Genomic DNA, 12,799 nt, shown 5'->3' with positions numbered 1-12,799 from the left:
ATTATAACTTAATAATAAAGCACTTTTTTAAGAGAGGAAAGGTGCTTTGTAAATCTTTTGAATAGCACACTTTGAAATATTTCTGATGTAGATCGTACACAGTCAGACTCAGTACTCTTGCACTTTGTTGAATTCAGATTAGATTTCCTTCATACTTTAATTGGTTTAACCTTTATTATTTGTCATTGATTTCACTATGTCAGGTAGGAAAGTTTTGATGATAACAATTTAGTCTTCCGTCTATCTTGTTCTTTTTTAAAAAGTGTACATTATTTTAGAAACCATCTATATAAATTCGTAGAAATGATTACATGTAGATATCTTGTCGTATGTCACTTTTGTCTAGTTTTTTTATCTAAATGTCTTGGTAACTTCATTGTCTGGTACTGTAATAATTGGATGCCCTCCATGAGAACCCAGGTGCCCTTTTATCCTAAAGTGAGTAGAGCTGTATTTTCCCATAGGGTACAGTGTAGACAGAGTGAGGCTAATAGGACTGTGGAAAGATGTGGCGGTAGATGATTGGACAGAGGCTCACAGCAAATTGAGCTGAAACTTCATTTGTAAGGAGATTCTGAGGTGATCTGAGTGCCTCTGTCTGTTGTATGTTTGATCTGAGTTTTCTCAAGAGATTTAGTTTACCTACCTTCTGAGATCATTTTTTAAAGTTTTCTTCCAAAACAGAGTAATGTATAGTTATGTATCATTTATATGATAGCAGAACTATTCCCTCCCGTTTTTATTAAATATTTACTTTTACATGGCTTCAGTGCAGATAGATTTTGTTGACTATAAATGTAAGCTATTGATCTGCAAATGAAAGACTATTTTCCAGACTTCCCAAGCTACCAATAAAGACATTTCTACGTGATTTTAATAAATACACAGAAGTTACCAAAGTTGAATGATAATGTTTAAGTAAAAAGGCTTAGTATAAGTTCATGTCCCTTCATTGGTTCAAGAACCTCTTAAGTCTGAAAATTTTTCAAGTCTTGAAAATTGTAAAACAAGGATAATTGAGGGTTTTATAAGAGGAAGTAAAAAAACAAGAAGTTTGATATGTTCAGGTGAAAAAGTAAAACTAACACTTTTTCTTATTTTTAAGCGAGGGATCTGACTCCTTAATTTCCTAGTTTTTCTTTTAATCGAGGGCTCTATTACTGTCACTGTTGAGAAATTATAATAACATCAAGAGATATGTAGGTAAGTGGTCACTTCAGGTACAAAATATTGATTGGATTAAGCCCAGTTGCTGACATTGGTTGGGTGTAGAGAGTAACAAAAAAAGAAAGAAGGACATAGATATGACTATTTAAAAGAGGCTCTTAATTTTGTAACTCCTGTTGTGTGAATCTAAAGGTCTGATTGTTAAAGCAGAACCCAAAGTTCTTATTTTATGTGGCTTGCTCATCATAGTTTGGCATTGCTAACCACTCTGGGCTTGGAACTTTCTGCTTGATTTTTGCAACATTCTTCTCCCTTCATTTTTTTCTTTGCTTCTCTGACTGGTCTTTCTTAAACCTGTCTTTGAGTGTATACTCTTACATTTGACGTTTCTCTTGATTATCTCTTCACTCCTCTTCTGTCTCATGATGCTCTTGCACATTATTTTTAAAATATTTACCCACTCTTGATAGTGTATCTGCACTGAGACACATACTAGAAGCTATATATTGCTTGACATCTCAATCTAAAACAACTCATCTTTCTTACTCATGACTAGAGTTCCTCCTCCTCATTTATATTCTTTTCTTGGTGAATATCAATGTCTACCAATTTCTGAATGCAAATGAGAAAGTTACAATTTTAAGTGAAGTGGTGGTGATATGCACAACTTTCAGAAGGATACATAAAACTTGGGTTTTCAGAGACTCTTTTTTCTTTTCTTTTTAGGATATGTTCAGGGAATGAGTGACTTACTTTCCCCTCTTTTATATGTGATGGAAAATGAAGTGGATGCCTTTTGGTGCTTTGCCTCTTACATGGACCAAATGGTAAGAACAGGGATTCCTTCCATTAAACTGATTTTGAAAATTTTAGTTGTATCATTTTATAGTGTAAGGTTGATTTTTATGTTTAGCCAACTATGATGGAACTTAAAATAATTACCTCATGCCTTTTGTTACTTTCTCTTTTTAGTAGCCTTTCAAGGTCTTAGAAATACTGGTGGTGTTCTTAATACAGGAAATAGTTTGTGTCTGTAGTATAGGAATAATCAGGATTTAATATCAGTAAATGCTTATGTTCTACTAAAGAGCCATGCGTCATTATAGAATATTGATAAAATAGATGAATTCAATTTTGTGGAATAGTTGAACTTTAATATCTGTTTCAGAGATAAATCTTAGTTATGCCAAGTAATATCCTTACCTTTTGTGAAGACTTTGAATTTTATCATTATAGCAACTGATTTTTCTCCAGATGTGTTTGAACTATTTGTAACTCTGACACTTTCTTAGGAATTCATTGTTATTTTCCCAGAAGTATATGATTATTAGAGTTGAACTGTCTATATATACATGTTAGTACAAAGAACATTTTATCTATTATCATTGTTAAATCTTTGAGACAGAGTTCTAGGATAATAGTGCAGAGAATATTGACAGGGAAATAAAATAGAAAAGTCTCTCAAGCAATCTATTAGAAAAAAAAAAAAGCAGAAGGGGTGAGACTAAATAAAGGCATATGAAGTTCAAAGACCTGACTACATAGGTTGCTGTGTTTCTTCAAAATAAGACTAACATACTGGATGCTGGGCCTTTATGTTGGACATTGAAATGGCTTGCTTGCAAGGGGATAAACATTTTGAATCTAACCATCTGAAATATTTTCCTGTAATACAGGGTTTAACTCAGAGTTTTTGGGATACAAATGTGAAATTTGGAAGTGGTACCCTTCTCTTTTTTTCTTTACTTGTATTCTTCCCTTTTGCTTGCCTATTTTTCTTTCTCCTTCAAATTTTCCCTGCTTGTGCCCATTTCCTCAAGTCTCTTGTCCATAGATTCAACTTGTTCTCACTTCTTTCAGTTTTTTTCTAAATGTATACTTGGTAAGATTTGATAGCTTTAAAATGTTCTTTTACTGTTAAATTCATAAATATTCAAATTGGTTTTTTGCCATAAATTATTATTTTTTGATTATTTGGAAGGATTATCAGTGCAGTAATTTGGTAATGTCATTGTTTGTCGTCCTTCCTTTTTTGATTGATTGATTTGTCTACCTTCTTAGTTCCATTTACTCCCAAGTGCTCTAGAAACCTGAGGCATTTATTATAAAGGTCTATATAGCTGATACCAATTACATAAAAACTGTTGTGTGCCTTCCTTGTGTTTTTGTTGTTTATTCTCTTTTCACTAGAGTTAGTATGTTCCTTGATAAAAGGGATTATATCTTTGTTTCACTGGTAGCATACCAGAATTTTCCTAATGCCTGACATGAGGTTGTTCAACTGATTTTTGTAGAACAAACATGTGAATCTTTCCCCAGTGATTAGTTTAAATTGCTATAGTAGATATTCTAAAAAATATAAAAATAAAGCTAAGATGAACATACTGTAATTAGGATTGTGCAATAAGTTTTCAATAAAACTAAGCCAATATTGGCATGTAAATATATATTGACATTTAGTGCCACATACATACATGCATACACGTGTGTATATAGATCTCATATGTAAAGACTGCCTTCTGAACGTGTGTAATAAACACTTTATAGTCTGTCATTTTTTGTGTATGAAGGTTCAGTTTCTTTGTTCTATCATTTTCACAGTAAATGCTCTCGTGTTTGCCTTTTCCATTAAGGATGTTCTGTGGATTTTTCTAGTCTTTATTCTAAAAAATTATCTTCTTAGTATATTGTCTGCTAACATCTTTTCTTTCATAATGTTTCAATAATGAGAGGGCAATACATGGCAATCAAAATAACCTGTATGATTTTTTTTTCCACTGCATTGCCTTTGTTTGATGTCCCTAAATCTGTGCTGCTATTTCTTGATTCTTTGTTTTTGTTTTATAGCTTTACTTCATGTAAGTTTGTACTACTTTTGTGGTGGCTGAACCTAATGTCCATAAATTTACTTTTATTGATGTTTACTTACATCTAATGTAGGTCTAGGCATAGACTTTGTCTGTTATTATGGAAATACAAAGTACAAGTGATCTGATGAACTTTGTTATATCCATCATCCATTTTGCCATACAGTTTTAGTTCCTTTCTCCTCTCCATCTCGCCCTCCCCTGCCCCATACAGAGACATTTATTTACAGACACATTTGAAGCCCTTTGTATATCCATTGTTGATCCCACTCTCCCTTCTCCAGGAGTAACCACTTTTTCAAATATGGTGTCTGTCATTATGGATATGCTTCTTTTTTACAGCAGAGTGGGTAGCAAATGGCTATGCCATGTTAGTTTTCCCAAATCAGCTCTAGTCTTTGACTGTGTCACAGTAAGAATGATCCTGTTAATCAGAGTTGATTCTGCCCCTTCTCTATAGGTCTCTCTGGTAAATGTGGAGGAACTATATCCTAAAGCCTTGAGTTAGTCTGTTAATAAACGGTTTTCAAAATTATTAAAGAGAAACAGCTTTTTGAGAATTAATAGACTTAATTTTTTTTAAACTAAAGAATGAATTGTTTCTAATGTGATAGTTGTATTAATGTGATAATATAATGTGATAGTTGTATTGCACTGTAAAAGTGAAAAAGTAAGTGTGAAGGAGGAAATGTTTTTCTAAGGCTTTCACTAGGTTAGGGTTAGGTTACCCCAGAGGGATTGGGATTGGGATTGAGTTAAAGAGATCCAAATCATTTAAGAAGCCTTTCAGAGCATCTGTTTTGGTGCCTTCTGGCCCCTTGACTCAGGTGTTGGTGGGGAGTCTACTCAACTGTGAAGATTGCTTAAAGCGTATGAACCCCAGCAGTTCTCAAACTTTGTGACCTCAGGGCCCCTTCACACTCTCCCATATTATTGAAGAGCTGAAAGAGTTTTTGTTTATGTGGATTCTATCTGTTGATGTTTATGTGAAAAATTAATACTGAGAAACTTGTATTCATTTATTAATTCATTAACAACACATTCTACCTTAACATAGATACGTTTTTTAATGAAAAGTAACTTTTCCTAATGAAAAATTTACTGACACAGAGATTGTTTTAAATTTTTCATTTTTAAAAATGTCTGGTTTAATAGAAGACAGCTGAATTTTCACATTTGCTTCTGTGTTCAGTCTGTATCGTGCATCATACAGCCTTTGCACTTGTGAAAGAATTTAAGTACAAAATCCAGATAATATTTTAATATTGTTGGTTTTGACTTTACGGATTCTCCAGTGTCAGCAAACCTAAGAAGTAATTCTTTAAAATGAAATACATATTAACCCTAAAATTAATTTTATTACATGTAATTTGAAGGAATATTTAACAGTGGAAAGAATTTGTGTGTTTCTTTCACCAAGTCTTTTATGCTGTGTAAGAAATAAATAGTCAGTCAGCAGTTGCTGTGTCTACATTTTTCTTTATCTAAGTCAAATGAATAGAGGAAAAAATAATCCTTAGTTTTGAGAGCAAGGATTCTTTCTCTTTACTTTCCCTTTTAGTGTTGCATTAGTTTTTTGGTTAGTTACACATTTTTTAAGATAACCAGTGTGGTATAAGTTCAACATTTGTCCTTGGACATCATGTTTTAGTTATCAGTCATTATGTACTATAAAATATTTATGAAATATTACTTGTATAATAACAATTATTTCCTTTTAAAGCATCAGAATTTTGAAGAACAAATGCAAGGCATGAAGACCCAGCTAATTCAGCTGAGTACCTTACTTCGATTGTTAGACAGTGGATTTTGCAGTTACTTAGGTAAGTTTAGTGAATCAGAACTATACCCAGCAAATTGTAGAGTAATGCATAGAAAAAAATGTAAAGAACTCTTTAAAGAAGCCAGGTGCAGTGGCTCATGCCTGTAATCCCAGCACTTTGGAAGCCAAGGAGGGAGGATTACTTGCACCCAGGAGTTTGAGACTAGCCTGACTAGCACAGTGAGACCCCATCTCTATAAGGAAAAAAATAAAAAAATGCCGGCTGTGGTGATGCATGCCTGTAGTCCCAGCCACTCAGGAGGCTGAGGTGAGAGAATTACCTGAGCCCAGGAGATTGAGGCTACAGTGAACTGTGATCACTCCATGCAGTCCAACCTGGGTGACATAGCAAGACCGTGTCTCAATAAAAAAGAACTTAAAGACATATATAGTCTACTGCACTTTCTTCGGTTCCATAAAAGTGTGGGACCAAACTCTCATTGTATAATTCTGCCTTAAACTTGATTCATAAAATGTATTATTTGTTAGTTTTTAAAAACAAGTCAGCCTTCAAGTTTGAAATGATTCCTTAACGTAGAAGACAAATGTATAGGGCTTGAATTGCCTAAGATGCATAGGAAAATTAGAGAAAAGTAACTGTATTCTGACGTAATTAGCATGAGAATAAGTCGTATATGTGTATGTGTTTTTTTCTTCTGCATAGAATCTCAGGACTCCGGATACCTTTATTTTTGCTTCAGATGGCTTTTAATCAGATTCAAAAGGGAATTTAGTTTTCTAGATATTCTTCGATTATGGGAGGTAAGTCCTTAAATTATTATGCAAATGTGATATTTATTATGAAAAGAAACAGTTTATTCTGTAGAGTATAAATGGATTATGATAGCCTTACTGAAATATCTAAGGCAAGTATGTTCCAGAATTCTGATGAACTGGTAGCCTCTTCTTAAAAATTAGTCTCATACTGAATATTTGGTCATTTGGAACTTCATTCTTCAAATTACAGTCTCTGTGAGATTTGGGGCCAAGAGGTATCCCAGAACAAGTTCTCTAGACCATTTATTTGCTGCCTTTGTTCTTCCTTTGAGACACTTGACTTTATGTGAGGCTTTGCCACATCTGTTATAGAGGATTTTCTTATGTTTTTGGTGTACTCCTTTTATTCCATTTTTTACCCAAGGCAACTCTTTATTTTTTCAACTTTTAGGTTCAGGGAGTAGATGTGCAGATTTGTTACATAGGTAAATTGCATGTTGCTGAGGTTTGGTGTGTGAATGATTCCATCACCCAGGTAGTGAGCATAGTACCCAATAGGTAATTTTACATCCCATGTTTCCCTTATACCATCCCCCCATGTGTAATCACTATTGTTTATTTTTCCAGGGCAACCTTTAATAAAAAACCAAATCATTTCACATTTTCTTAAGTATTTGTTAATAATAAATCAGTGTGCTTTTTTGTTTTTGTTTTTGTTTTTTTTTTAAGAGAAGGGGTCTTGCTATGACTGATCTTGAATTCCTGGACTCAAATAATCCTCTTGCCTTCAGCCTTATAAGTAGCTGGGACTACAGGTGTATGCCACTGTGTCCAGCCTGGTGTGCTTTTTAATAGAATGCTGGTATAATGATTGATCATACCTTAGGATAACAGAAATTCTTCCAAGGAAAGAATTGGGAGATAATCCATTTTGATAGTAAATACAACTTTATACAGTGGAACCTTAGTGGTCTCTGAGGTTTTTACAGCTGGAAATGGATTCCTATACTATTGATGGCTGTACTACCATTAGACAAGGCATTGTGCTGGTTACAAGTTAAAAGTGGATTGCTTTGTGCTCACTTCCTCTGTTCTGAAATTAGGAATAAAACCCACATGCTCTGTATCTGGAATCATACTTAAATGTTTATCAGTTTTGTTAAATTAGTATCTTAATTTGGGAGTTAAAAATGGGTTAATTCATTTATGTCTAGTGTTCCGTTATTGGAACGCTAAGCATGTGGGAGTTGTTTATATCCTGCTGCTCAAGATCATCACCAAGTTCTGATTAAAAAATTGAAAAAATTGCAACTTCAGGCATAAATGGGTTTTAAAGGATGAATTAAGAATATTATTACCACATAGCTAGAATAACTCCTCAATCTGTGTTTACTAAATAAATTCAAACTTTTAATGAAACTTTGAGGTTAATTGCATTATAATTAAACTTTCAACAATTGGGTTTAGTTTGAAAATTATTCAACTTGATTTACTCCTTTTGAAAGAAGTAAACACATTTCAGGTATGCTCTAATGGTATGGTTTGTGTGGATGTTTTTATGTTTCCAGAAAAGATGTTATTAGGTACATGAAGCAGGGGGAAATTAAGACCCTAAATTCAAGGATATTATCTATATTTAGGAACAGCTGAGCTATTGATGAAGCATTTTATATGTTTGGTTATAAATTTGGGGCAGTTAATTCAGTTATTGTCACAATCAGGGATAAAATGTGATACAAGGGTTTTACGTATTTAGAATGGAGAGCTACCTTTGGGTGTTTCTGATTCCATGTACTACGTAACTGAACCTTTTTTATTTCCAGGACTTAGCTTTAGTCTTTTTTTCAGATCACAGTGAGAAACTGATACTTTGGAAAAATATTGAAAATACATCTAACCCCTTACACGTTAACCTTGTGGCTGTCGGTCCTGCATTAATAACATTTATCATACTGGTTAAGCTCAGTAATTTACTTAATATAGTTATCTTAACCGCATTTAGAGTATATCATATTCATATAATATTAAACTTGATGATAGTTACTTTGTAGGTGAAGGTAAGACTCTCGTTCCCCTCATTTCCTAGCTAGAAAAACCTTGGGCTACCCTAAACAGGCAACATCTACTTTGCATAGAAGTCATTCAGTGTTCAGAATTGTATCTGTGAGGAAAATGTTTTAGAATTGATACAGTTTGCAAAATAGTTCTTCTGCCTTCTATAGGTAATGTGGACCGAACTACCATGTAAAAATTTCCATCTTCTTCTCTGTTGTGCCATTCTGGAATCAGAAAAGCAGCAAATAATGGAAAAGCATTATGGCTTCAATGAAATACTTAAGGTAGTTATTCCTTTAATTCAGATTTTAGTGTTCTGGTTCTTCTATTTGGTGGTCCTGATATACAGAACATTTCCTTGGAACATTATTAAATCTCTTGAATAACTTAAATTGTGTCAGTAACAATGCTAGGAATGACTATCTGAGAATGACAGTTCCAACACACATTGGCCAGTTATTTTTACCTGGCTAATTAGGAAGAAAAGGAAATTCAACAAATGCTCTTTTATGTAGTTTAGTTTTTCAAAAATTAATTGTCTTTTGATTATAACTTTGAGATGTCAGACTTGGGAGAGCTGCTGGATTTAATGTTCCTTATATAAGACTATTAGCTAGTCTTTAGCTTTAAAACTTGAAATAACCTAAAGAAAGATACATGGAATTTCCTATGTATTTGTAGTATATGAATGTTTTTGTTTTAAGGATTTTGTCTGCAGTGAAATATAACTGGTAATCAGTTGTTTGTATAATAGAATAGAATAGTGTATTCACTTTTGATTATCATTTTATTTTGTTGATACTTTTTAGCATATCAATGAATTGTCCATGAAAATTGATGTGGAAGATATACTATGCAAGGCAGAAGCAATTTCTCTACAGATGGTAAAATGCAAGGTATACAGTGCTTCAAGTAATTGCAAGATTTGTTTGTTTTTGGTGGGTTGAGATCAAGAAAGATTTTTCTTCTTGGAAATAAAATAGCAATTTTAGTAAGTTGAGGGCAGACAAAGTATTGACTGGCTTATTGTTTGCTGTTCTAGATTTACAGCACTTAATTGAAAACAGTTGACTAATTATGGCAGATAGGAAACAGCTAATAAGGGAAAATGATAAAAGTAATGAAAATATTTCTATAACAATTTAAGAGGCTGTAAAATTTCAGCAATGATATATTACCCAGTTGAGCTCATGAATACAGAATAGGTTCTCATATTAAATATGCAGAATCTCTAAATAAAAATGAATGCTAATCAAAAATAATTAAATCAGTATTATTTAGCCTGTGTCACTCACTTATATTAGTCAAGTTATTAATTATTTAAAAACAAGGCAAATTTGATACATTATCTGAATTTGAACCAAAGCAGTGTACTTCTGGTGTGTTTTGGCTTTTTCTTTTTATTAAGAGAAAGGGCCTTGCTAAATTGCCCAAGCTGGCCTTGAACTCCTGGGCTCAAGTGATCCTCCTGCCTTAGTTTCCTGAGTAGCTGGGATTACCGGTGCATGCACACCACTGTGCCCACCTCATGACTTTTTTTTTTTTTTTTTTTTTTTGAGACGGAGTGTCATTCTGTTGCCCAGGCTGGAATGCAGTGGCGTGACCTCGGCTCACTGCAGCCTTCTCCTCCTGAGTTCAATCAATTCTCCTGCCTCAGCTTCCTGAGTAGCTAGAATTACAGGCGCCCACTACCATGCCTGGCTAATTTTTGTATTTTTAGTAGAGACGAGGTTTCACCATGTTGGCCAGGTTGGTCCCGAATTCCTGACTTCAGGTGATCCACCCACCTCGACCTCACAAAGTGCTGGGATTACAGGCGTGAGCCATCACGCCCGACCATGACTTTGCATTTTTTTTTTTTTTAAATACTTTAAGTTCTAGGGTACATGTGTACAACATGCAGGTTTGTTACATAGGTATACATGTGCCACGTTGGTTTTCTGCACACATTATGACTTTGCATTTTTATGAAAATTCTTGCTTAGTCCTTGTATCATTTGTTCATGGATCCAAACTGTTACTTGGTTCAGTTCTACAAACATTTATTTGATACCTGTTCTCTTCCAAAGCATGTCAATGAGATACTTCTTGCCTTTGAAGAACTTTGTTTACTGAAAGAGACAGATGGTCTAAGTAAGATATTATTACAAAAAGTAGAAAGAGATAAATGCCAAATATTAGGACATGCTATGTTTGTGGGAGTGTGGAGGTGAGATGGAGAGTGACTAATTTGGAAGATACCCAAGAACCACTTAGGGAAAGAAAGGTGGTTAGCATTTCATTTGGAGCTGAGAAAAAAGTTGTGAGAAGGGTACATGACATTCACATTGTTAGGACAAATGCTCAGATTCTGGAATCAATGTAGTCTTAAACAGAAGTGTTACTTTTTGGTTATTTTTCCTCTGTAGTGAAATATGGTTTTGAGTTTGATTTTTCATATCCAGGAATTGCCACAAGCAGTCTGTGAGATTCTTGGGCTTCAAGATAGTGAAGTTACAACACCAGATTCAGACATTGGTGAAGACGAAAATGTTGTCATGACTCCTCGTCCTACATCCGCGTTTCCAAGTAATGCCTTGCCTACACTCTCTGCCAGTGGAGCCAGAGATGACAGTCCAACACAGATACCAGTGTCCTCAGATGTCTGCAGATTAACACCTGCATGATCACTATTCTTGCTTTTTTGGGAAGAGACACTTTGTTGCAACTCTTTTTCAAGTACTTGAAAGTTGAAAATTTAAAATCTTGGTATTGATCATGCTTTAAGGTTTATGTAAAGAAAGTGTACTGATGTTCTTACATTAAAGCTTTACAAAGATTTAAACTAATTATTTTTGTAGTTACTTCTACCAAATAGCCTTTCCTTTTCGATAACATTCCTGAGTATTTTTATAGCCAAGTACATTTTATTTTCTTGCTGATGAACTGGAATTGGATAAATATCGCAAGTGGATGAGTTGGAAATTATGCACTTTGAAAAACATTTGCTTTGTTTACTCTAAGTTTATTGGGTTTGGGATTTGATTAAATTAAATGCGGAGGCTTTCTATAGCATTCTAAGCTGAGACGTAGATTGTTACCCAGTAATGAAATAAAAAATAAAAATAAAAGGATTTTTTTCTCTATTGTTTACAACAATACTCAGCTTAAATATTTATGCTGGTTGAATGTGATTTAAATTGGACATTTTCATCAATGCAGTCTAATGTGTAGATAAATAATTATTTCAACCATAATAAGTGGATTGGCAGTGTATTTTTTACATTGAACTTTTCTTCACTTGTATATAAAGATTATATATAAGTACTTATTTATGAGTATAAGAAAGGTTAGGCATATTTTCATTAACTGAATAAACTTGATTTATATAACCTGGTTTATCAAAATTTAACATGGCTTCAATATGAGATCTTTTTCAAAACTATTTTCTTAAACATTTATTTCATGAGATTATGTTCAACCCTGTACCTGGTATAATTTTAAAATTAATTGCTTGTAACCTCACTTTACTAATAATGTTTATTATCTTTCCTAATAATGCATTAACTGATTAATCAGGTATTTAAATTTTTATAAAGTACTCTTTGCAAAAAGCTTATTTGAAAAATTTCTAGATGCTCTCATGAGTCTCAAAATAATAATTTTTGTATGTGCACAAAGCTGTTGTTTTTACCATGCAGTATTGCATGATTTTAAGTTATGTGGAATTAACATAACTTACTTTGGTTTAATTGTAAGTTGTTAACTCCTGTATATATCATTAAAATAAATTTGAAGTTGAAGTAGTGTTTTTAGTTAAATTATACTTAGAAATAGTCTGCTATTTTTTTTTTTTTTTTTTTTTTTTTTTTTTTTTAGACAGTCTTGCTCTGTTGCCCAGGCTGGAGTGCAGTGGCACAATCCTGGCTCTCTGCAGCCTCCACCTTCTGGGTTCAAGCGATTCTCGTGCCTAGGCCTCCCGAGGAGCTGGGACTACAGGCTTGTGCCATCGCGCCCAACTAATTTCTGTATTTTGAGTAGAGACGGGGTTTCGCCATGTTGGCCAGCCTGGTCTCGAACTCCTGACCTCAAGTGATCCACTTGTCTCAGCCTCCCAAAGTGCTGAGATTACAGGTGTGAGCCACTGTGCCCGGCTAATTCTTTAATAGAAGAAAAAACATCCAAGATGGAC

General features: G+C 33.8%; 1 protein-coding gene across 3 annotated transcripts in view; it reads left to right on the top strand.

Annotated features, from left to right (window-relative positions):
* TBC1D15 (TBC1 domain family, member 15) overlaps nt 1–12,413 on the top strand; it is an 86,525-nt gene extending 74,112 nt beyond the window's left edge. For all 3 annotated transcript variants that reach the window (XM_011978505.1, XM_011978504.1, XM_011978506.1), the window contains 6 exons: nt 1,894–1,994; nt 5,758–5,857; nt 6,521–6,618; nt 8,796–8,912; nt 9,438–9,524; nt 11,073–12,413. In XM_011978505.1, the coding sequence (XP_011833895.1) occupies nt 1,894–1,994; nt 5,758–5,857; nt 6,521–6,618; nt 8,796–8,912; nt 9,438–9,524; nt 11,073–11,294 (725 nt within the window). In that variant the 3' untranslated portion in view covers nt 11,295–12,413. The remainder of the gene's footprint in view (nt 1–1,893; nt 1,995–5,757; nt 5,858–6,520; nt 6,619–8,795; nt 8,913–9,437; nt 9,525–11,072) is intronic.
* The last annotated feature ends 386 nt before the right edge of the window (nt 12,414–12,799 follow it).

The sequence above is a fragment of the Mandrillus leucophaeus genome, unplaced genomic scaffold (assembly GCF_000951045.1).
Source record: "Mandrillus leucophaeus isolate KB7577 unplaced genomic scaffold, Mleu.le_1.0 Scaffold196, whole genome shotgun sequence".
In the NCBI taxonomy this organism is placed as follows: domain Eukaryota; kingdom Metazoa; phylum Chordata; class Mammalia; order Primates; family Cercopithecidae; genus Mandrillus; species Mandrillus leucophaeus.
Note: the sequence above shows the minus strand (reverse complement) of the source record. Positions and strands in the feature narration are given on the sequence as shown.